We start from the raw sequence: 26,347 nt of genomic DNA on the forward strand, positions 1-26,347 counted from the left end.
TGTCACAAGATATCTTCCAGCAAAAATTTCTGTCAACAGATTGCTCTAATCTAGACATAGCCCTGCTGATCTGGGAACCTAAAGCTATTTTTCAAAAGGAGTTTAGGTACTTAGGAGCAGAAGTGCCACCAAGTCCATTGAAAAAGAGTTTGCCTCCTATATTGGTCAGGCACTGTAAAACTAAGCATTGCAATGCCTAGGTACCTTTTAAAAACCTTGGCCTACAGGAGCCAGCAGAATAGACTGAAGGCTTGATAGAAGGTTGCTATCTGTTCTTTCGCTCTCTCATTCTTTCTGCTCCTAGCTTTATCGTGATTATCTTCATTGTCCTGCCCAGAGGCAAAGAAACCAATACAGATCCATGTTAGTATTAGGTTTACTGAGTAATTTTTATGGCTTGTGCTCTTGTGTCCATGGATCATTTCTGAGGTGCCGGAGTTATGTGTCTACACTGTGATGCCTCAGTAAATATTGTCAAGGTTGTATAATTAGGCCAACTTTTGCTTTTAACCCATATCAGCCTTCATGGTCAACCTGGAACTCCAGTAAAAGCTTAATTCTTTGTGGGTAAGTTGAGTGTTTATGTTGCTCTTTGACTCATGGATTTAAATTGGCCCTTGTCTCATTTGTGTGCATACAACTTTTGTTTATGATGGTAGTGTGCAAAAATCCTTGCTTACTGTGAAGTCTCCTTTTTGTTTGTGTCATCCAATGTTATTTGCAATCCTTTCCTCTTTGGTTTCTCCAGCGCCTATTACAGGGTTACTGAGAGAGAGAGATTATATATTTCTTTTGTATTTTCTTTGGAAACTATAGGTTTGTTCAGAAACGTAGCAATTTTTTGGTCAGTTTCTTGGTTATTTGACCATCTGTTCAAATCTCAACTAGTCTCTCTCTGGTTTTGGCTCATCTATTGATATGGTAACTAACTGACACTGTCAGACAGCCTTTGCTGAGAGTCAGAATCAGTATCCCTATAAACTTCTTGTGTGCTCTTCTTTGCTCTGGGTGCTAATGTCTCCCCAGTAGACTCTGACAAGGGCTCACATGCCCCTGTCTGATCTGACTTGTTTTTTCCTCTTTTGATAAGTACTGTTGATGCTGGGCCATTTCTACCTTGCTGAATATACCTTGCCAGCTCTGGCCCTCCCTCTTACTGGGACCCCACTCTTTAAATACCCCTCTGAAACCACACCCCCACTCATGCATCTGATGAAGCAGGTCTTTGCCCATGAAAGCTTATGCTGCAAAATATCTGTTAGTCTATAAGGTGCCACAAGACTTCTTGTTAGTTTCAACTCTAGACATCCTCCTAAGATAATAGCTCTAAATGTACTGATGGGAATTCAGTTGGGGAGAGACCAACAACAAAAACAGGTAGATGTGTTGATACTTTTCAATTTTAATCATGATGTTTCCTCAACTATTCCGTGTGAGAGTGCACGTGTGTGCATGAGTTTTTATCACTGTAAATAATTACTTGTGTTACGGTATCACCTAGAAGCCTTAACTGGACCCACTGTTCTGGGTACAATACAGCCGTATAGTAAGAGACAGTCCTTTCAGTCTAAATAGTAGACCAGGCAGACAGGATGGGAGAAAAGATGTGATGGTGTCCTACTTTGGCAGAGAGATGAAGGCACAGACAATTTGAAGTCACATAGGAGGACTGTATGATATAGAAATTGCACCTATATCTCCTGAATCACAGCCCAGTGCCTTAACAACAAATGTAAGTTTAGACATCTTTAAACAGGGTATTAGACCAATTGTCTTTTTTTTTTCAGTATCATACAGTTTTCTACATTCTTATTCCTTTTTTGAATAAAAAGAAACCCCATGGCAGTCTGGCATGAGAAATCCTCTACTTGCAGAAAGAAAGGAAAATGGGGAGAAATGAGAAATCTTAACTTGGACTTGCTTCAGTGTTTGTGTTACAGTCTGCACAATTCACTGTTTCTCCTGAGTTCTGGGCTCAGATATTGCAGTCGTATCCTCTTTCTGTAAATTGTGTCTGGAAAAATAACACCTGCTGTGCTTCTCGTCTCTCCTTGTAACTGGCTGGAACTCTCTACATAATGGAAGAACTATAAAAACTAGGAGTGCTGCTAACTAATTCTTGAAGGCTGTGCACCAAATAAATCAAGTTTCTGCTGAGCCCTGGGGTGACAGGAGTTTGTTAGGTCTTCACCAAGAGCAATGAAAACAGTGATCAAAAATTTCCTGGCTGGGTATTAAAGGTGGTTAACCAGCATAATTAGATCAGAATCCCATAGACTGAAGGACCTATTGACCATACAATCCAGCACAGAAGAAGGAAGGCTACTTGCTACAATGAAAAAATGCTGAGGCTTTTATTACTGGGTTATGTTCACGCAGTGTTGTGGGTTTTTATTTTCAGCTATCTTGTACAATATTTTTTTCTCTTTGAAGAGAGCTAAGCGCAATCACTGAAAGAGGAAAGCTTCAGTTGTAGTTAGACCCTGTAATGATTAAATAGTGGGTCAGGAAAATATTAAATAAAATAGATACGAAAAACTCTGGTGCAAAAAGCTGTGAAAAACTGCTGCTACAAAAATCTTCAAACCTCCGTTACAATAAGAGCTTCTCCACCACTGAGCAGGTGACACAATACTGAGTCAGTAAAAGAAGATTTGTTTTTCTGAGGGGGTTGAATTTTAAACCTCGGGCCATAACATTATATTACATCTTAGTCATAGATAAGATCTGTAAATTATATATGAAGGATTAGACTTCTTGAATTAGTTATGACTCCAAAAACAGATACATTAGATCTATCTGATAAGGCATTGCATTTTCAATAAAGGTCTGTTTACCTAAGATTTTTATGGCTTAGCCATGGCACTTTAAGATAATAATATAAACATTTCTCTCAGCCTTTTCCTTTTCTTTTTTTTTTTTTAATTTTCAGCTGTTTAGAAGGACCAAAGAGTTGCTGCTGCTTTTTTTTAAAGCCAATGCAGAAGCTGAGCTTACAGTGAGGCAGGAAGTGTGGGTGGTAGGTTGATCTGTCAGAGCTTCTGGAGCTTTCAGTTCTTATCTTCTGAGAATCCATTTTTGCTTCAGCTAGGTGTTTTTCCACAAAGAGCTCTTGTTGCTGCCTCGTGAGAATTTCTGGCCTTTGGAGACCAGCTAGCTTGTCTGTAGAGGACACAAAATACTTCCTTCTTTGTCAGTGGAGGTTAGGGAAAGTCTTTCTAATTCTCTCCTGTACCCCATGAGCTTCCGTCTGTACACACACATTCACAGTTCTGCCACCGTGAGGCTACCACTGTTCCCAACCCATCCGGTCTGCATGGGAAAGGTCTTGGGCCAGGTGGTTCATCTGTGTGGTGTGGTGTATCTCAGCTGTGTGAAATCATTGTAGCTCATTTCTGCTCACTAAGGATCTGCACCCAAAACTTGCTTGCAGACCTAGAGGTCTGGCTCCTGAGGGAATACCACAGGCCTACCAAATGAATGCACAGAGGCCACCCAAGTGATAGCAGAGTCTGGAACAAAAAGTTTAAATGCTCTGTGACCAGGGTTGCCAGTTATTCAACTGGGGCACATGGTCAGAAAGAGACCATGCTGGTTCCACAGGCCATTAAAAGTCTGGTGGTTTTACAGCTGGGCTAAGGTAGGTTCCTTAATAGTTTTTGTGGCCAAAACTGTTCAGGGTTGGAGATGTCATGGTTCTCGGCTATTGTATGGACAACACAGAACAATAGTCTCTGCTGTATGCCCCAGATAGTACAGTGGAACAGTGGAGAACTTACTAAACTCCTTGGGCAGCTTTATAAATATTTGTGCTTGGATGATAATTCCCAGTAAGGAAAGTATCCAAGAACTTTCAAAAACCTCAGATTTAGATTTTGTTTTTCTGTTCACCATGAATGTATTCATTAGTGTTAAGAATTAGAAGAGTTGTTGTACTAATTGTTGGTAGTTGATGGTGCATATCTCTTTGCAAGTTGTGGCTTGATCTGATAAACATACATGTATATGTATGGAAATATGTATATCTTCATATTACATAGTATTCTGCCTACATGCACGTCTGGTACAAAATATTCAGATATGTTAATTTAAAAATCAGTTTCCATATATTCATACATGGCTTTAAAATTTGTATTCTGCAAATATTCATGCTTGTAGAACTCAATATTCACAGAAAATAATGGAAAAGGGCATCAGCAGGGCAGAAGCAAATTATTTCAGAAAATTGAACAAATGGTAGTGAAATGTAGCTACACAGTAATATGCTTTGTTAGTATTCGCTCAGTTCTAATTACATCATGTTTAGACAGCAGCCTATCTGCATTAATACTCTGAGTGATTAATTTGTACAATCTACAGCATCAAAAGGCAATATGTGTTCTCAGCAACAAAGAAAGACTGAGGATTTTTTAACTTCCCAGACTGCAGTAAAGCATCATCTTTTATAAATTAGTATGAAACACAAGAAAAATGTGGAAGCTGACAAATAGATCATGTTGGGCTAAGAATATCTAGGACAGCCTAGAAGCTGTTACAGAGCTAGGCAAAGAATTTAGGTTCCAATCCTGTAACGATGTCCTCATAGTGAAGTTCATGCCTTCTTGAAGTGTCTTGAGTTGCTCTTAAATTCTCAGTTGCTTTTACTAAATGAGACATTGGTGATGCACATGCTAAGTTGGGGGCAGGGGCGAGTGGCTTTTTTGAAAACAAGCCATCTGAGTGGTATGAGTTATTATTATGTATTTGGCTCAGTGTTTGCAGGTTGAAAGCCTTAAAATGTGAGTTGTTTGAGAAAAGAACCTTGTCTGCTGGTATGTCAGCAGATTATGACGCTTCTAGACGTTAACAGGCAGTTGAGAGGCCACTTGGATTAGATCTGGTCTTGTAAGAAACCTGTCGATGCCAAGGCTGGATCTTGTCATTGAGGCATGGCGAGCACCATAGCAGTGAGGCTGAGGAATAACATCAGAGAGGAAAAGTTATCTGAGCCAATCTAAACAGCTGTTTTTTGCATGTGCTCTGTCTCTTTTCTGCAGCTCAAGCCAGCTCAGAACAGTTGCCGAGACAGTGACAGTGAAAGTGCCAGTGGAGAGTCGAAAGGATTCCATCGGAGCAGCTCTCGGGAAAGACTCAGTGACGTGAGTAAAACTCTTGAGGTCAAAGACTTCTCTGACTTGCATCATTTTCTTGTGGGGTGGAAGTCAGGTGTGGCAGACCACAGCCGATGGGCTGCAAGAGCCTGGTCCAAGGGAGGCATTATCGAGACGGGATTAATGCCATCCTGTTTCCCAGCTAGGTTTTCAGAGTGCAGCCCAGGAGCCAGTTGAGGCAGCTGTGGCTCATTAAGGACCAGCCTGCAGGGAAGGGCCAATTAAACACCTGTGATCAGGGAAAGGTCTGTTGGCTCACTATAAAAAGACTTTCCCCGCCCCCCCAGGCAGAAGGGGGAAGGAGTTGAGAGATGCATGTGGAGGAAGGGTGGGACATTTGAGAGCCTGAAGACCACACCGGCGAGGCACAGAGGGATGGTTCTAGTGAGAAGTGGTGAGTGAAGTGCCCAGGGAAAGGTTGCTGTGCTGGGACAGGGATAAAAGCCCCTCCAGCTGCTTCTCTCCTAGGGTCCCTGGGCCAGAGCCCAAAGGAGTGGGTGGGCCTAGGCTCCCACCAGCCTTCCCCTGGAGGACTGTCCTGCTGCACAGGTAAGAGTAGCACAAGGACATGCTGAAGAGGGTTTGCTCTGCTCTCATATAGGACTTGCCTGTGATGAAAATGGCTCAGTGAGTGGGGACCTGTGCCTGTGGGAAGCCCTAAGGCAGCAGAGGGGCCACCATGAGTTTCTAAGGCATGCAAGTAACCACCAAGAAGTACAGAAGCCCCTAGGGGACTGATAGGGATCCTGTCATATAGGGCATGGGCCAATATACTGCTAAACATGTCTTTCCTACTCCACTGGTAGGGAGTTATTCTCCTGCCCCCTCTTGGGGGATGGACTCCTTCTAAATTTGGTACCAGTGTCTGTCTGTGTGTAGATGGTCACTTGCTTGTAGCCAGCTGAAAGAAAAGTTGATTAAATGTGTTAAGTTGCAGTGAACTGGACAGTTGTGGGTTGGCTTCCTGCACCATAGTGACCTGTGCCAAAGAGTTGAGCTCCCAAACAAGTATGGTCTCCAGATGAACAGGATGAGAACTATTATGAATATTAATAGGTTTGGAGGCTCTGGGAGTATATGAGCAAGAGTGATAACAAGTGATGTACTCTCAGGTTATCAAATGTCCTTTCATTAACAATTTCATTAATCACATTAATAATGCAATGAGCACTGCACCTATTCAGAGATGGAGACACCCTCCCCCGCAGGAAACACCTGGAGGAATAGGGTAATTACGGCTATAGTGGATGTCTCCTGATATGCTTCCTTGGTTAGGCAACAGCTTTTATCCTGGTTTTCTTTTGCACTCATGCATATGCATCCCAGTGACATTCTGTCTTTCCTTATTTGCACTTCCACACCCCATGAATTTTAGGGTGACCCATTTCTCATAGGCTGTCCCCTTTCATGTTCCTTGTTCTCATTAATGTCTGCATCAGTGAGTTACCATAGCAACTTGAGGTAAGTACAGAGTGGTCTGAAATGTTACTGTTGGGCATCTGGTGGTATTAACTGGTAAATTGTGGCAGATTTTTCCAGTTCACTACTGCGTAGTTTCCAGCGTTTCAGCACTCAAACCCATCTTTTACCACAAACTTACAGTTTAATGGTACAGGGCTATCTCTCAATTATTAGGCAGAGCCATCCATAGGCTTATGCAGAGAATGCAGCTGCATACGGCACCACTTTGCCTACCTGTGCTGCACCCGTGGATGCCTAGCAGAGCCAGAGGACAATGCTGCCTCAGGTAGCTCCAATCCCTGGCCTCCATTCTGCCCTGCCTCCTGACTCAGTCCCCTGACCCCTCACCTCCCCCAGTCTGCCTCTTTTCCTTGTGGTCCAATCCTCTTGCCCCTCCACCCCACGTTCCAATCCCCTAGCCTCTCCACTCCCCGACTCCGTCTCCTGGCCCCAGCAGTCAAATCCACCCTGGCCTCCACTCCACCCCTGCGGTTCTGCCTGCTGGCTCAATCCCCCACTCCTACACCCTCTGCTCTAATTGCCTCCCTCGCACAAGTGGCCCCAAGGCCTTAGCAGCCTGCTCCACCTCCTTCCCACAGCTCGGGCGGTAGGCACTTCTCCCCCTTCCACCCGCTCGCCCAGCAGCTTCCTTGTCCTGCTGATGTCCCCAAACACCTGAGCACAGGCCTCCCCTCACTGCAGAGTTGCTCCCCTCTGCTCCCTGGTGGGGAAGAGGGGGATGCAGGTATTTGGGCTGCACAGGGTACCTGAAGACATAGGGATCACCCTGTTACTAGTCATGCCATCTTGCTTGAGGCCTCTGTTGCTTTCTGTAGACAAGTTTAACATTTCACAGCATTAAAGCCTACAGGCCTTGCATAATGGTCTTGTCTTAGGTACGTACCTATCACATGCTCCTCAGTGATACCTACTGCTTCTTTACCACTGGAACTCTGATCTAATCTGTTACCCACGCATTGATTACAAAATTGTATGATGGCATATATAACTAGCTACACAGTGAATAGTAGTTTGATAAATACTGTAGGCTCTTCCCTGGGATGGGAAGGCAGGGAATTCATTTTCTGTAGTATATTTAAAGTCTGCAAAAAATGTTGGGGACCTGGGGAGATGGACATCATTTTTATTCGCTGAACAGGTATACCATGGTCAGCAACTGCACAAGTTTCACTTCCATTGTTCTGTCAAACATCCTCCTGATGGGGCCAGCTCTAGAGATGAGAAGATATCTCCATGCAGAAACCAAACCTTTCCTCCTTTCTCTTTTGCAGCCTCCTGGAATAGGTGTAGACACATCATATGAAAAAAAATGGACCTTCTTTTGCTCATCTGACTTGGGATGGGCTTTTTTTAATACGGTGGCTCATCTATAGGACGTTCTGTGGGTTAGATTCATAGCAGGTGTTATTCTTGTAGTTTCATCAGACCCACTCCATCTGAGGGTCTGGTCCTATGTGTCTTGTGCATAATAAGATATCCAAGGCTATGTCTACATGACAGAAGCTATTTTGGGATACTGTACTCTCAAGTTATCAAATGTCCTTTTATTAACAATTTCATTAATCACAATAATGCTATGAGCACTGCCACCTATTCAGAGGTGGATACTGTGGTATCTCAAAATAGCTGACCTGCATCTGTGCAAAGCGCCCATCATTTCAAAATATTTTTTCAAAATAACGGGAGCTCTGTTTTTGCATACCTATATTCCTTGTTGCAGGAGGAGTAAGGGTTGCTTCAAAACAGCACTTTATTTCAATATGTGGCTTAGACCATTTAGACCATGCCATGAGCTGAAATAGCCTATTTAGAGTTTAGGCTGTTGTGTAGACATAGTCCAAGACTCAGGAGTAAGTGTTCAGATTTTGAGGATGGGTAACATGGAGTGGCTTTCACAGACAAGATGAAGTTGAGCAAAAAATGAAACTGAGAATTAGAAGTAACAGAAGTCAAACTTCTGTTAACCAGTTTTCTTCGTCCAGGCCTCAAGTACAAAGCTCATTCTGCCTGAATTGTGTAGTACCATGGGAATGGCCTCCTAAACTTCTGGAGTGATGGCATGAAACCTTCATATTTCTCTTCTTTCCTCTGTTATTTTGCACCCATCTCCTTGACTCAACTCTCTTGATTTTCCTCATGATCCTTTTAAAGCCTGCCCTTCATAGCATTGTCCTGTGGCTCTAATTAGTGTAATAAGATACCATCAAAGGAGAGGTGATTGACTTCAGCAAGTAACTTGAGATTTTCCATTTACTTAGATTTTTGGCAGCCTCCATAGTACTTTACTGTTGTAGTCACAGATGTGTCATGTGCCTGCATTTTAGCTTGCGGCTGATCCAAAGATTTTACACTTGTGTAACATCTTCTATCCAAGAACTTATAGGCTCTTTGCAAACACAGTTTAATTTACCCCCAAAACTCCCTTGCAGTATAGTAAAGTTGGGGACTTCAAGGCAGAGATCAGTACTGCTGGGAGTAGTCCCCAGTGCTCCTGTTGCCAGGTCCGTAGTTTGACATAGATGCATCCTGCATTATCTCTTCAGCCTGACATTGCAGTTCCTGGAAAGGAGGAGGGGAATGCTTTTAGCTCCGCTTCAACACCTGAGAGATCACATGAGGATTACATTATCAGCAAGTTGGGATCTCTGCGATAATCTCCTTAATATATTTTTAATTTCTTTTGCCCGAGTTGAGAGCAAGCTGTGTCATGCTTTGATGACATGGCACAGTTTAATCCTGCCTTTGCAAGAGACCCCTGGATCACTGTCCAGGGCTGCCAGTCCAGCCGAGACTTAAGAAGCGTGCATGAGATGGCTATCTTGTTATCTGGGCCAGCAGTGGCCCCCAGCCTTTTTTGGATTTTTTTTCCAGTTATGAAAAGTAAATAGCATTGTGTATTTCTTTGTCAGGTGACAGCAGAAATCTTGTTTTTTTTCAAAAGGTGGACTCCTTTATCTCTGATAACTTCCAACTCTGAGTGATCTCAGCTTGGATTGCATATTTACAGACAAACTGGGTTTGGAAATTAAAAAGGGTTATTTAAAAAGCACATTTTAAAAGGTACCAGCTGTCTGAAGACATCTTATTTGCCAACACTGGGTATCCAGAAAAGAACAATAGATGATCACTCTGTCTCTGCAGACTTTTCTGTGACATAAGCACTATCCACCTTGGGGTAAAACCACACATGAAGAGATTGTGTACTCAGTGAAGACTATAGGCAAAATTTAAAATATCTCATTTGAGTTCAGCCCCAAAGGTCATGAAAATAAACCTTGGGCTCTCAACATGATGAATTTCTGCCATGGTAGCTATACAAGCTAGACTAGCAGGCTTGGTTCCTGCATGTATAATGAAGGGAATAGGTATATTTTAGATTGATAACCTGTTTTCAGATCTCTAGTAAGATGTTAAAACAGAAATGTTAACTTCATGAGATTTACTGAGAAGCCAGTTGATAGCTCAGTGAGAGACGCAGAAAGAAGAAGATTGTATAATTAACAACCAGTTGCAAACTCACTTGTCAGTGGCATCATTTCCTCTCCTGACAGATATCTTTCAACTATGAATTCTGTAAATGTACCTGAAATCCATGGGTGAGACAGACAGTGAATCCAAGTGTTTTGCTAAGGGATCTTTCTTTGGAAGCTTGATGAGATTCAAGCACATAATTTGCAGCAGTTGCAAGAGCGGTGGTCAAACAAAAAATGGAAATAATACAATGAAAAGACCATGGTAATCAGGTGACTTCTCTCCTAAGTAGTTTTGAATAACATCAGAAACTAGGAAGCGGAATTACCCATGTTGTAGGCACATGCAATGCAGTGAAACTGATTTCCATTACCTCATTTTCCATCTCTCCGCACACCCTTCTACCCTGGAACACTGCAAAAGAATGTAGTTAACAGTGAACTTGACTGCTGGTACATTAAGGATAATGATTACCTGACAGCTCCACTTCAGCTGTTTGACAGGGAGCTGATAAATTTCATTGTTTGAGTTTGTAAACCTGTTTTGTACCTGCATTCCTCCTTCCCTCCCCCTGCCCTAAACAAACATAGGCTGCTTCTACATGCTCACTCTCCGTTCAGAGGTGACATGGGAATGAGGCAACTCGAAGCCTCCAGGCTAATGAGGCACTAATGTGCATATTCAGTGCCTCATTAGCATAATACCAGCCATGCCAATTTCAAAGTGCAAATTTCGAATTGGAGTAAGGGTATGTCAAAGTGGGGCACTTATTTTGAAGCTGCCCCCATCTACACTGTCAGTCTGCACTTCAAAATTTGCGCAGTGGCCATTACGCTAGTGAGGCACTGAATATGCACATTAGTGCGTCATTTGCCGGCTTTGAATTGTGTTCTTACAATGCCACCTCTGATGGGAGAGTGAGAGTGTAAGAGTGTAGAAGCAGGCATAGTCTTTTTTTTTCCTTTTTTTTTGGAATGACAGCTTGTTTTCTGCTTTCTGGATACAGCCAGCCTCAAGGCCTTAAAACAGAGAAGCTGGAGATCTTCTTGGGCATAGTTTAGCATGTATATATATTTTAATTGCATCAAAATCTTGCCAGTAGTGGAATTCATTTTGTTGAGATTTTACTGGAAGATAACATGGTAGTGCCTTCTCTTTTCTTCAGCCAGAACTCTCTCAACTTTCTTCCCCCTTTTTGAAATTCTTGAGATCACCTTCCTTGCCTCAGTTGCCAGAAGAGGTAAGGGAATCCTTTGGATAAAATATAAACATGTAGAAGTGAGCAGATCTGGACGGTAAATATCCCAGGGGATTAGTCGGTGAGTCTACAAACTACTGGTTATTATTTTTGACAGAGTAGAAGTATCACCGCACTGCAAAACTTCCCTCTTATACTTGATCCTGAGTATGTTGGCGTTAGTGCAACAATGCACTGAAGCAAATTTGAACCTGTGAATTTTAAGCATAGAAGCAGCCCCATTAAAGTCCATTCTTGTATATTTTGTGGTCCCTATGTTTGATGCACATCATACAAATGTGACAAGTAACATAGAGCTGAGGAGTCATGGCCTCTCTCTGGTACATGACTTGTTCTCTCTCTCTCTCCTAGGAATTATTGAGGGTTGTAGGCCATTGCGAGCAGTAGTAAAATCTGTCAAGGTTGAACCTCTCTATCCGGAACTCTTTCCGGCAACATCCGTAATCTGGCATGATTTTAGTTAGCTGGATGACCACTTTTCATGGGTGTGGCCAAGCTTCCTGTGGTCCCATAAAGTTTGTTTCCAGCCACCAGTCCTGGCTCTCAGTCTTGTGGGCTGTTATTTACCTGTAACTTACCCCTAATTGTCTTCTGAGAGCCTAGTAAGCAGTGAAGTGTCAGTAATGCTTCTAGACAATATTGACCACCCGTGGTCCAGCAAATTCTCTCATCCAGCACTGGCTAGGTCCCAAGAGTGCTTTATTAAAGGGATTCATCCTATGTTATTCTTCCCCATGAGCTCAGTTAGATGATTGTTATAATGACTCACCAATGGCATCAAAATCATGTTTAGTACTCCAGTGTTTATAATCAAATGAGAAACTTCTGAGCTGGGAAAAACCCATTCTGTTCCATCCTTTCCCAACCTTCTCACCACTCTTCACACACCAGTCCTCATTTACCTCAGTAGATCTCATCTCAGGGCCCTGCAAAAGCACGTAGCCTCTCTCTGAGATGTCTCATTTTCTCTTGCTTTCTGGCTGGATGTTTCCAAGTGCACTGGATATCTCAGAGAAGAGATCATGCTGGTGAGTGAGTGAAGCAAAACAAGCCTCAGTACCACACAGGTTGATTCTCTAGGGTCTGATTACAAAGTTAAGGTACCAAGCCCTAACAAAGTCCACATGTTCCCACCCATCCTGCATCTGTTTCATCATCAGATTTAGGACATTTGTGCTTCTCTGTCTCCAGCTTCTAACAATGTTCAATCCAAAAAAACACAGAATGAGGGTTAGTCTTCGAGTTCTCAGCTGTTACACACTTAGCATTTCCTCTGCTTCAGAATATTTTGTTTCCTTTGCAGTATTCCAATTGGAATAATACCAGGAAGCTCAAGGTGTGTGTGCAAGCATACACACCGCCGTGCACAAGAAACCAATGGGCTGCATGTTACCTCTCTTTTTTTTGTCTGAGGCTGGGAGCTTAAATGCTTTGTTGCATTATGTTAATTTGGCAGCGCAATCAAATTCATGTCGTAATTAAAGCTGTCAGTTGGAAGGCAAGCCAATCGCCAAGAAAACACAGCATAACAAATGAAGTGAAATGATTCTGCGTGTAGCTATACAATGCTTCGCCAGGCATGAAATTAAATAAGTAATTTGATGTTGACATCAGAAATTGAAATGATACCCACTGTTCCTTCATTCAGTCAGACCTGCATAAACAATAGCCAGAACAAATATGTACAACACAGCCCTACTCCCCACACTGCTCCCCCAGTAATACACAATATATATGCAAAATGGGTATAACTGTGCTTTCCCAGACCCAAAGAATGCAATTTTCTTTGGTACACAAATAAGCTGATACTTCCAAGAGCATTACCACTACTTTCCTCCTGGCCCCGAAGTTCTTTTCTTGGGGAGGTGGGGGAATTAAAAAGGGAACAATTTATTTTAAATGAGAGCCTCTGTTAGGCATGAGACTCAAATACCCTTCATGGGCTTGAGAGGCTGGCTTCCCCTGGTGGTTGTGTGACTGTTCAATGGTACGTTCAGTGTGTTGCATTTTGTAATGTGTGAAGAGTGAAATAATTTTATCTGCTACTGGTGCTCTGTTTGTAGGAGTAATGCCACCCCATGCAGGATCATAACTTAGCATGGGGCATTTAGGTGCTGAATGTATTTTCCAGTTTGTACCAAAGCTGGGGACATGATGGGGGGATTCTTTACCTATTGAGAGATGTCATAAGGGTCAGAAGCTTTCTTCTTCCATCAGGACCATCCTTATGCATATACATCTATGTAGGGCGCCATCCTGGGCAGCTCTGTATGCCTACAGCTGCTGCTGTGGTAAGACAGCACATCTGTGCAGCACAAGCACCAGTTATGGCTCTGATGGCCAGCTCCAGGCTCCCGTACAACCTGAACCTAGATGCTACTCACTGTCTGTTTCCCCTTCTGCTGAATGGGGAAACTGACTCCTATCTCTGGCTAGCTGTGTGGCCACCCCCTGCTCCACCTCTGGCCAGCAGCATATGCTACTCCCTGCTTGACACCTTCTGCCTGCTCCCCCCACCAGCCTCTGATCCTGCCCCCTGCAGCTCTGGGTCTGCCCCACACGACTCCTGCCCTCCCCCACCAACCTCAGCTCTGAATGAAGTCCCTCCTGCCTTAGAGAGGCAGCCTCCTCTACCACAATCCGGTGGTGAGATGTTGTTCCTGCATAGAGCATCAGGAATGATAAGGAGGACCCTGTCTTACATGGCCGTCACTTCAAATATGTGCTCTATTAGTCAACTGCTCATAACACAGCTAAGTTAGATTGTGGCAGGCTTTCTTAGCTGCACAGTTGTCACAATGAGCAAAAATTCTGTGCAAAACATACTGTCCATATCTGGTTTACAGTGTTCAAAGAGTTGCAATGTACTCAAATCAAAGCCAAATTTTGCTAGAATACTGAAAAGCATTTATCTTCAATTAAGGCCATGCCATTGCTACATTCCAACTTTCTACCCATAGCCTTAATAACACTGGTAGTTTTCATGGAAAACATCACAAAAATTTTAGCATGAGAAATAAATATATTAGCTCAGGGTTTTTTTTTTTGTTTTGTTTTTTTTAAACTTAGGCTGAGCCATTTTTGTTGATTATTTAGGCACAATCCATTCTTGGGAAATTTCAGCCTGGAAGGTGAAAGTTTTATAAAGTTGTGAGTGTCAGAGAATGGAATTAGAATGGCATTCATTGTCACCTGAACTATAGCAGCATTGTAACAGTAGTGATACACCTATAGTGCTTTGTAATAGTCATAGGATTTATACAGCATAAAATGAAATTCTACAAGCTAAAGCAAATGACATCCTTCAAAAGAGAAACAAAATCCTAATGATGGATTAGACAATGGTGTATGCTGAAAACAAGAAAACTTCTGATCAAGCAATATTGACTATAATCTTTCAGCAGTGGGGATGCATGAGCTGAAGTAGGGTTACCATATAAAAAGGAGGACACCCCTGAGAGGGAGTGTATCTGAATCAGTATCTACCAACTAATATTGTATTAGTGTCTTATGGTATACATAATACATTAATACAACATGAGTTGGTAGACACTGATACAGATACAGTTCTTCTCAGGGGTGTCTTCTTTTTTGAAAGGTCAACTATGGTAACCCTAGTGAAGGAGAGCAATAAGGGGAGTCAACTGCACCTAGGTGCAGTTTGTTTACCCAAGATGTCGTCGTACAAGGTGGGTATTGTGAGAATACAGGTGCCCTTCAGGTTATAGGCAAAGGGAAAGATCTCTCATGTAAGAGGTTTCTTAACAATTAATGGTACAAACAAGAACCATTTCAAGCTTCTTTATGAGGTCCTTAATGGGTGAACTCTCAGAAGCATGCTGAATTACTTTCTGTGAACTGCCACTGTGACTTTACAGCTTGTTGACACAGTCTGTCTCTTTTCAGTTCGCTGGAAATTGGTAGGGTATAGGCCTCATCATACAATTTCTGTCACCAGTGTGGTACAGTGATCAAAAGTTATATTTACTCTAGCACTGAGTCTGAGCACTGAGAGGACTACCTTTTATGGCTTCCTGCCACAGCTTTTAAAATAGGAGCTGTTGCAAACGCTGTGGCTATGTCTACACTGCCCTTCCCTTTTGGAAGGGACATGTGAATGCAGTGTTTTGAAAATGCTAATGAGGCACTGATATGAATATTGAGTGCCTCATTTGCATGATAATGGCCACTCACCGCATCAAAAGTGTTGCTTTGGAAGTGCAAAATAGCTGTGTAGATGAGGTTCCTTTGAAAGGAAGTACCTGTTTTGAAATTAGGAAGAAGGGTGATTTCTAAAGCGGGGCTTCCTTTCGAAGGAACCCTGTCTATATGGTGAGTTGGCGCCATTATGCAAGTAAGGCACTGAATATTCATGTCAGTGCTGTATTAGCATTTTCAGTCTGCTGCATTTACATGTCCCCTCTGACAGGGAGTGTAGGCATAGCCTATGTGTCTTTTCTGAGCTTGCTAAATCTGGTTGGTGTTGCCCAGGGCATATTCAGGTGGTACTTATTATAAACCACCAGACCAGTGCTGGGTGTTGCTTGGCGCCTTAACTCAATTAAGGTTTTTAGGCTGTTCACCAAATTTGATGGTCCAATCTCTTAACATTTTGGAGGAGTTTTCAGGTCTTAAGCATTGATGTAGCTGTGCCACAATAGAGCTCTACTCCACATTTCTCCATTTTATCTTTTTTCTGAGAAGCAGTCTTATTCCATGTTCATCCTATTTTCCTTGTTCTTTCAACATTATGCCCATTCTGAGGACTGCACTTGATTTGGGGATTCTGTCTCTTTTCTGTTTGGCTTTATGAGAAGCAATCGCATTCCAGGCACATCCCGCTTTCTTGGCACAACCAAAGCTTTATGCTGCATTAAGTGGTAAGAGGAAGCTATATACTGTATTTGATGGCCTTAGTCCTTACCATTTAGGGAGGTGTTCTTGAGCAAACAGACAAACTCTAAACTCTATAGTAGATTATTATTGTAAATGAAACTGTGTCAGGTCACTGAAGTGTTGATTAAGCTGTACGAGTTAGAGAGCCTGCATGACCCAATATCATCTTTTCCATCTATCTGGTCAATAAAATATGGCTCCCTACATTATATTTCCTTGTATCTTGTCCAACTCTGGTTTGAAACCTCTCCAACAATGGGACCATCAGCAGCTGGACAATGTGTGTTGTCATGTAATGGATGAAGGATAACCAAACTAGCTCGTGAGCCTTATGTAGCTTTCTTTGCAGTTAGTGTGGCTCCCCAAGCCTGTCAGCTTACCAGGCTGGTGAGGCGGGCTTAGGCCCATCAGTGGGGTGGGGGAGGTATTTCCCAAAGGATCCAGGCCCCCCAGCTGCTGCAGCCACTGCCGCACCCACTGCCACCGCCACTGGCAGCGGGGTAGGCCTAAGGCAGGCTTTCTGTTCACCCTCACTCCATACCACTCCCAGAGAGGTGTCTGGTATGTCCCTGTGGCCCCTGGGTGTGGGGAATGGCTCTCGGTGCTCTGCCCCTTTCCCGAGTGCCAACTTGGGAGCTCCCATTGTCTGGGAGAGGAGGCAGTGCCTGCAGACAGCTGCATGTTGAGGCCTCCCAGTGCCCTCACCTAGGAGCCATTTCTAGAGGTGTGAATCAGTCACTTTTGGGACCTATCTTAGGTCAGTACTCCCCCCTCCCCTCCCGCCTGCCTCCTCCACACTCTGACCCTAGCCAGACCCCACACTCTGCAACCAAACTCTCTCCCAGACTCTGCACCCCACCCTCTGCCCTAGCCAGGGGAGAGTGAGTGAGCAAAGACAACGGGAAGAGGGGATGTAGTGTGTGGGGACGGGGCCTCAGAGAACGGTAGGGATGAGGCACATCCTCAGGGAAGAGGTGCGGCAGGGGCAGGGGAGTTGTCTTTGGGTTTGCATGCGTAGGCTCTTGGCAACCCTAGCAGGCGGGCATGTGGAAGGCTTGGCACTGCCAGAAGCGCATGTTCAGCAGAGGGGCAGCACTACTGAAGTGTCGGTGGAACCATATCCACACAGGCGCAGCTTGTATATGTATAGGGACCCCGGCATGCTCTGCCTCAGACCTTGGAATTGCTGTTGCCATGCGTGGATGCAGGCCTGTGAAGGAGGAGGGGCTTGGGCCTACAGTCCTGTGAGTTTCACCTGCCAGGGCTCGCATCTTCAGCAGGAGCGAGGTTAAAACCCTGAGCCCCTCCAGGTGTGTTCTGCTTGCCAACATCTGTAGATTGTCAGCTTGGAGCGTGAATAAGTTTGGCCACCCCCGTAATAGACAGTGACCTGGATTGTGACTGAGGTGCTCAGGTCTCCCTATCTCCGTTTATCTATAATTCCTGAGAATATTGGTATTACCAGTGTGCCCAGCCCGAAGATGGAACTTTGACACCTCATTTACACAAATTTTAAACCCCGATTCATCTGTTGCATGTTTTTACTCTAGCAGTTTATGTTTTAAAGTCTCTCTTGCTGGTGGATTTGTTCTTTGCTTTCTTTATTTTTCTTCTAAAATCCTTGGGTTGTCAACCATATGGAAATCTAAATTGGAAATTCTCATGACTGTATGTCTGGGAAAAGGGACGTTGACTGTAGCGGCTTCTCTGTGCTCACGTGGTCTTTACATTTCAGTCTTCTAATTATGTTTACAAAATGTCTCATTTTAGAAAAGCAGTGTATGCTCTAACCAGGGCCTTTTGTGAATAAATTGGCAAACAGGTCATACTCTGAAAAAGTCATCCAAATCCACCGGGCTTTTTATTTTGAAATCAGTCTATGGTATCTTTTTTTTTTCCTCCTCCTTCCACCTGCCCCTTTGTGGCCACAAAGCTGAGTAGCTGGAGTCCAGGGCATTGAATGTCAGCATGTCAGGGAGGCTGGTTGATGAGTGTCTGTTTAGTCTCATTGCAGGGCGAAATGCCATCATTAATTCATTACCCAGCTGCCTGTCAAATAAATTGGCAATTACGTCCACTGCAGAAGCTTGAAATTCAGTAAATAGCACGCTACCATCTCGGAGTCGTTGAGAGATGTAAAGGGAAAAATTAAGCATCACCATGTTTGTTTCAGTAGCAGATGACAAGGGGCAGCACATGCGTGCTCTGATGTAGTGATGAAAAGCTTGGAAAGGGCTGATAATGAGCTGTGTGGATTGGAACGTGTTAAAAACCATCACTGACTTTGCACTCTGTCTTTGTGTTTTATTGCAGAGCTCAGCTCCTTCCAGCTTGGGAACAGGCTACTTTGTAAGTGTATCTCAACTTCAACACATGTGCCTCCGAACAGCTTATCATTTGTTCCTGGAAAGAGAGCTCTTTATTATGTCAAAACAAGCATAAATAACCAAACTCAAATTTCCTGATAGGCTTATTGATAATCTTCAATTCTTTTAATCGGTAATCCATTCCAGCTAGAATTCCAGACCTGCTGGATAATGCTGTTACAAATTGATCTTGTGTCACATTAATATATAAATGACCACTGTTTTTAATTTGTATGGTTGTAACAAAGTGTATGAAACACTATCCTCTGCCTAAGTTCACATAGTTCTGATATGAGATTCATGGCTCTTAGTTCTTCCTCACTCCACTTTTTTTATAGATTCACAGATTCTTTAGCCAGAAGACCCCACTGTGATCATCTATGTCTACTTAGATCCCTCCATTGCATAAGACACTAAATGTCAAGTGGTGATTTCTGCACCAAGGCCTGTAACTTGTGGTTAAACTGGAACAGTGGTTCCCAACCTTTTCACTAGTGCGGATGTTCAGTCACCTTCCACTCCAACCATTCACGGACCCCCATCAAAGACAATTCTATTGTCCTATGATCCTTTTTCTTTAATTGTCTATGATCCATTTATGTCTACCTATCTATCATATCTTTCTTTTCACGGACCTCCTGCAATATTGTCACAGACCCCCACAGGTCTGTGGACCCCTGGATGAGAACCACTGAACTAGAATATAAATTTTAGCATGACACTGGTGGCATGCCTTTGACTTCAGTAGACTTATCCCACTTTATGGGCTTGTCTACACTACCACCCACCTTCGAAGGAAGGATGGTAAGTAGGGTGTTGGGAGTTTACTAATGAAGTGCTGTGCTGCATATGCAGCACTTCATTAAGCAAATTCCCCCTCCTCCGCCACAGCAACTTCGAAGTACTGGCTCGCGTCTAGCCGTGGCTCACCTGCCGGTACTTTGAAGTGCTGGGGCAACTTTGAAGTCCTTTTACCCCTCAAAGGAGGGTGGTAGTGTAGACAAGCCCTCTGTCAATGTCAGAGGAGAATTGAGCCCAAGATAGTTTGACCAATCTTACGTATTATCACAGAACGTCTGATATTTTTGTATTTTTATATTGGACAGTGTTTTTGTATTAAATGTGGTCATTCCCCTTTTCAGTGTAATTTATAGTATATTCCCCAAGCAGAATCTATTTCTGCTTTCTAATATATGTGGAAGAATCAGATCATTACATAATGCTGAAAACAGGTGTGGGTAAAATGCAATCAGACTTTTCCCACAGTTTGTGTTCTATATTGTTAACAGTGTAATCAGAAGCTGCTCCCATCTTTTCATCAAACACTGGGGAAAAGAAAACTCTACACAGTACATGATAAAGAAATTTTAAATTACTTCTGTCTGGAATCCTAGAGTGCTTTGTTCTTTCCTTAATAAATGGTGAAATTAGTTACTTAACTGGTAGGGTCCGTGATCCTACATAGAAAGACATTGGACTAAACAAGATAAAAAAAAATGACCTCACATATGCTTGAATTTTACTTTTTATAAAAATTGCTTAGCATTTGGAGATTTGCCATGTCCTGCTAGATTTAAGTCAGACTTTACCCTACAGTGAATGTTAATGCTTCTGCAAGTGGAAAGGTTAGTGGTGGTTCCCATTACTGTAGCAAAATCCAAAGCACTTTAAGATAAGAATTGTGAACAAGCAAATGTTTCATTCCTATAGCCTCCATCTTACCTCCTAATACATCAAGTATATACTTTGGGGGAAAGGTTCTGCAGCATCTTTAGAACTTTCTTATAAACTTGAGCGTCCTTCCATAGTTTAACAGAAGGGCTGTCCTTTGCAATGGGATGCTTATTTCCTGTCTTGTATGAAGAGAAGTACAGATATGCTCTGGAAAGGGTTAGATAGAGTCTGAGGAAAAGAGGTTTGTTAATTTTTAAAGCCTTGTCTCCTTAATGTGGGAGCTGAATATACATGGGTGTGAGAGCACACATTCAGATTAATATTTAGGAAGCAGAGCTAACAGAAGAAAAGCCATCTGCTCTCCTTTTATACCATACTGTATGTGGGTTGGTCCACTACAGTGAAAATCTGGAGGGTGTCAGCATCCCGTGTGTTTCTTTGAAAAGCTTTAAAGTTTCCAATTCTCCAAAGTTAAGAGTGACCCAAAAAAAAAAAAGATGAGGGGTGATTTCTTCTAATATCAACACATTGGGCATTTTTAATGCTGTTGTTTGATATGGGCTTGGGATGGGGGCAAAATTGCTCAAGTTTCACTGGTGTGTTGTGTTTAACTGTGTGTAATCTCGGTGCTATTTTGCTTTTTCTTCCTTTTTGACCAACAGTTATTGGTATAGGGTAGCTATATTGGGGCAGGTTTACACTACCCCAGAACATCAACCTGCTCAGGGTTTATCTTTCAGGGTTCATTTCAGCATGTCTAGTAAGGATGTGTGATATCAACCTCTCAGGGAGTCACAGTTGACCTCTGTGCTCCTTGTGAGATGTGAGGAATAAGGGAGATTAATGGGAGAAACTCTCCTGTCAACCTTCCTCTGTATAGACAGGCAAGTTAGCTAAGTGCAGATACATTAATTTTTCGCTACGCAATTGATATAGCTAGAATTGCATATCTGCAGTTGATTTTCTTAGTCTAGTGTATACATAGCCTTGGTAAAGTAACTTTTGCACTTAAAAATTTTTGGCTGAAACTTGAAACCTCCCTCCCCACTTTATTTTGGAATGAGTTGTTTTTAGAATTATCTTGCTAATTTTTTTTAAAGCCCATAACATAATTAACTTACATGGGGCAAATGTAACCCAGATGTGTTCTGCAATACCAACCAATGACAAAAATGCTCCAAAATGATCCGCTTAGCATGTGTTTCTGATAAATGCAATTATTGCATTATCAAAATGCAAAAAGAGTATGAACTTGAATTGATGTTTTTACAAAGCCTTTAACCAGCAAGAGTCTGGTTGTCTTATTGGTTTAGTTTGACTCCAGACTGTGAAAGCCATGGCTGTTAGAGAGCAAAGTATCAATTAAAGCAACATGGGATTTGAGTTCAGTCAATAATAAACGCCCTTTACTTTCAGAAACATTGTAGTTTGCTCTGTGTTGCCCTACAATGTTATAAATAGCTCTGTAACATAGCAGAGAAAACATCTACACCAGGTAAATGACAATGGGCTGATGGTTTTAGTTTCATCACCCACCCAGTTCTGACACCTAACTTGGAAAGCCAGATGGAAGCAGACCTCCTACAGAACTGAGTGAGAGTAGAGCAACAAAGACTTGCTGGTGAATTAATCATGTCTTTTCTGTTCTTTGGATTAGTATTTTAATCATCCGGGCCTGTTGCTGCTTCTTCCTTGCACTTCCTCTTCATTAACATTTCATAGTAATGTCCCCTCAATCGGCAGGCATCCTTCTGTTTTCATTGCAGAAGAAAGTCACTCTCCCTATGTGCCAGGCACACTCAGCACCCATTTTGGAAAAGAGAGCTGAGGTGCTGATGGATGCATCTGTCATGAAATTGACAGACAGCTCTGATGACATAACAGGCATGTCCCACACTTACAAAGAGTTGCTATCTTTTTTTTTTTTTTTGGTTCTCCTTGAGCTTCATTTTTGAAAATCTGGGTGTTCCCTGACCTGTGCCTACTTGTCAGTCACACTTTGGCTTGGAATAGCCAGGATCCTTCATCTGTTGTGCTCTGTTGCTTTTGAAAGTTATTAAAAAGCACCAGGTTTAAATGGAAGTTCACAGATGAGAACATATGCAAATAGTTTTACATCAAATCTATTAGAATTAATGCTTAAATGAAAGAAAATAAAAGAGGAAAACAAAAGCAGCCTTACCTCCTGGGGGCTTTGTGGAATGCTTACCCTTAATATGTGTGCTTATTCATCACATGCGCACTCAGGAGCTACTATTCTCCTTATAATTAAAGTTACTGACTACTTGGAATCTGTATCTTAATAATAGTGAATGTAAATTGAAGTATGCCGCGTAGATGCAGCTGTGTCAGTTCCAAGGTATTAGAGAGGCAGGATGGGCTAGGAAATATTTTTTATTGGACCAACTTCCGTTGGTGAGAAAGACATGCTTTTAAGCTATCAGAAGCTGTTCTTTAGATCAGGTTAGTGCTGAATAATTCGAAAGCTTATCCATCTGAGCAACAGAGGCTGGTCCAGTTAAAGGTATTACCTAATCTCCTATATAAATTGAATGTTTGGAATGTATAGTGGACCATTTTCATTACCAGCAAGAAGAGCATTCTTCTTTTCCATTCTGCGTGTTTTCAGCTGAATGATATGTCATCAAGTGAACAGCCAAACTTCTTTTTGTATTATTCTCTGTGTAGTCCCTATGCTATATAGGGGCAGTGAGAAAAATCCATTCTTTATGGAGGTCACTGGGAGTTGTGGCTGAGTAAAAGGCACGTCTGTGATTGTTATTTGGCCTAGTGTTTCTTAGCACTTCTGGTACAAAATGCTGTCCAACATTGTTCCCATACATATGAGGCTCAAGCACATCTTATAAATGATGAATCTCAGCCTGTGTTCTGATTTGGTGGTTCCTGTATCTCCCTTGCTTATGTACACACTATGCAATATGGCAAAAATTGCTGTTTGTTCCCTTTGTTATTCATAGAACGTTGCTGGTAACACTGCTTGTTTAGATAATTCTCCAAAGCTGATACTTTGTCCTAGCAACACAAAACCATTGTTATTAAATGAGACAGGGCCATCATAGTAATTTACAATCTCTGCATTGTTAGTATTTGCAAAAATAAATTAAGATGGGCATAGAATTCCTAGAGTGTTAAGTGTAATATATGCTTTTCATGCCCTGCTACCTTATGGTATGCCCCTGTTAATAATAGAAAAAAGTTGAGGAGTGAAGTACGTGTTTCCAAAAAGACGAGCACTCAATGCCCAGTTCTCCTACATGTGACAATAACTGCTTTAATCATGGCCAGAAAGTGCAATGTGGGTCTTTTTGGCCTGGGTTGGCAAGATATTCAGAAATGGGTGCTTTTCTTTCTGGTCGTAGTTAAACAGCTAGTCATTTGGGAACAGACACCTCCCTACCCCACAAAGAAAGGAACTTGGACCGTGTTTTCTCACAGCATTCTTGCACTGGAATACTAGCTTTGTCGATTTCCATGGATTTACATCTCACTGTGACTGGTGTATGCAAGAAGAGAATTAGATCTATTCCTGTTTGGGTGACCTGAGGAATGGTGAACAATGTTTTCTATATAGACCTAGTCGTAGCCCTCGAGTTTTGCACTGCAAAATATCCTTTTCCTTCATCTAAGAGAAATCTAGAAGTCATGTCAAGTAGCTGAAAAAGTGGTTACAATTTCTTGTGCAAATTTTTTTAGATTTCAAAATCAGTTATGCAGTCAGTAAGATTTTTAACCCCCATAAGTATTCCTGATTTCTACACAAGAGGTTGAGGCTGCGTAATTGGGATTTGAATAACAGCCTTGCTTTCCCACCCCCTGCTCCTTTGAGCGCAAGAAATAATCATTTTTGGCGGATTGAGTTCTGCCATTTTAGCATCATAAGTCACAGGAAGCCAAACCCACACTAAAGAATTAGAGCAAGTTTGGCTCTTTGTCATGAAATGAACCAGATATCAAAATCTAGATTGAGTTTTTTTTCCCTGAAGAAGAAAACCTTTCCCAGGGTTGTTAGAAATGACCTGATTCATCAGCCTGTGTTAATTCCTGATGAACATAGCTTGTCTTTTCTCTTATTGGATGGTTTATAGCATATTTGTGGTTTGATGCTCAGGGTTTGTCTTATTTTTATGCATGTGTGTTTTGGTTTATTTTCTATTAGGATTTCAGTTTTTCTCCACACACACAGTGGTTGGTGAGGACTAAGGTTGGATATGGGCTGGTAACCAAAGTAATTTTTGGGAGTGTTCGGTATGGAGGGCAAGGGAACTCTCATAGAAAAAAATAAGACACTTTAAAATAAAAAAGGACTAAGGAAAAGCAAAGTGGCTGGGTAGCTTTGTCATTGGTTCTCTGCTGGAGGGGGAAAAAAGTGTGTTTCACGTTACCCTCCCCCACCCATTTAAAGAGAAAAAAATCTGATTTTCTCCCAGGCTGGTAACTCAGCTCAGCAGATGTTTGCATAATTGTGACATGCCACTGGGACACCACATTGTACAGTGTGTCATTTCCTTGCACGGTGCTCTAAAATGCATCCCCCAAAGGGAAAACGAACAGCTAACTTCCTAGGGTAGTGACCACAGAAGAATTCATGCCACTGGCTAAAGGGTATGAATCTCTCCTACATTTCTGTGCATTGCAAGGACACGCGCCAAGTCATAGGCTAGGGGAGGAATGTGGACTGGGGTTGCCAACTTTGATGGGATGTATTCCTGAAAGTTTCATCGCATGACATCTTTAATTATTAATCTTCAATTTCTGGGGACTCCAGCATGGTCCTCAATTGTTGGCACCCATACTATGGACTTGGGTACACTAAGTTTGTATGCTTCTATTTCAGACACTAAGGCTATAGCGAAATAGCTGAAATTGCATAAGTTATGCTGTTATTTACCTGTAATTTATCCCAAATGTCTTCTAAGAGCCCAGTAAGCAGTGGAAATGTTGGTAATGCTGCTAGGCAATATTAACCTCCACTGGTTCCCATGGTTCAGCAAATTCTCTGGTTCAGCACTGATCAGGTCCCAAGGGTGCTGGAATAGAGAGGTACAACATGTCCTGAAATTTAAGCATAATATTTCTATTCCAATTGATTTTTTTTCTAATTATGCAGTAGAAATGAGAAAATAAGCAATGTTTCAGTAACAGTGTGCTGTGAGAATTCTATATTTTTATGTCTGATTTTTGTAAGCAAATGTTTAAGGAACATGAAATGTGCAGGTACACAGGACAAGTCAGATTCCTGAAATGGGTGCAGTAGTCTGGAAAGGTTGAAAGCCACTGAAGTAGATCCTTTGCCTCTATTTCATTATTTGTGGATGGAAAAGTTTCATAAATTACAGCATGTTAAGGATACTGCTCTACAATTGTAAATAAAGCACTTCATTTCTGTAGGATAGAAAATGAGTAGCTTGGATACCCAACTCTTCATTAGAAACAAGTTAAAAAAGGTAACCAGGGCTTATTAGGTAGGGATTGTACTCTTTTAATGCTGAGCATCATGTTTTCCTGGTAGTCAGCGACAACAGGAAAGAGAAGTTATTGGTGTTACAGCTAGTTGAAGACACTTTGCTGGTATCTTGAGTTCTTGACTTGAGATGCCAAATGTATAAATGTGTTTTACTCATGTAAAATGGTCTGTCCATTTTGCAAATACGATGGATTTTTACAAAAGCACCCAAGTGACTGCTATACAGATGCACCACAGTCAATAAACTGTCATGTCTTTGACAAACACATTGGAAAAGACAGATATGGTTACCCTGTGTCTGGCACTATTAGTCATTCGTAACAAATCCTATTTTCCTTAGCAGGCTAATGAGTGATCTTCCACTTTCTTACAGTAATTAGCTTCGAATCCTCTTAAAGAGTATATTCTGTACTGCATTTCAGCTCTATTTTAAAATCTCTATGGCTGTGTCTACACTAGCAAGTTTTTTTTTTTCCAAAAAGCTGGGCCTCTTTCAAAAACACTTGCAGATCATCTACACACAAAATGAGCTCTTTGATCTGAAATTGAGAGAATGTGGCCCTTT

General features: G+C 42.1%; 1 protein-coding gene across 9 annotated transcripts in view; it reads left to right on the top strand.

Moving 5' to 3' along the window:
• AUTS2 (activator of transcription and developmental regulator AUTS2) overlaps nucleotides 1–26,347 on the top strand; it is a 1,222,405-nt gene that overhangs the window by 586,128 nt on the left and 609,930 nt on the right. For all 9 annotated transcript variants that reach the window (XM_075013769.1, XM_075013774.1, XM_075013772.1 and 6 more), the window contains exons 3-4: nucleotides 5,037–5,138; nucleotides 18,571–18,606. In XM_075013769.1, the coding sequence (XP_074869870.1) occupies nucleotides 5,037–5,138; nucleotides 18,571–18,606 (138 nt within the window). The remainder of the gene's footprint in view (nucleotides 1–5,036; nucleotides 5,139–18,570; nucleotides 18,607–26,347) is intronic.

This window comes from Carettochelys insculpta, chromosome 19, assembly GCF_033958435.1.
Source record: "Carettochelys insculpta isolate YL-2023 chromosome 19, ASM3395843v1, whole genome shotgun sequence".
Taxonomy (NCBI): Eukaryota; Metazoa; Chordata; order Testudines; family Carettochelyidae; genus Carettochelys; species Carettochelys insculpta.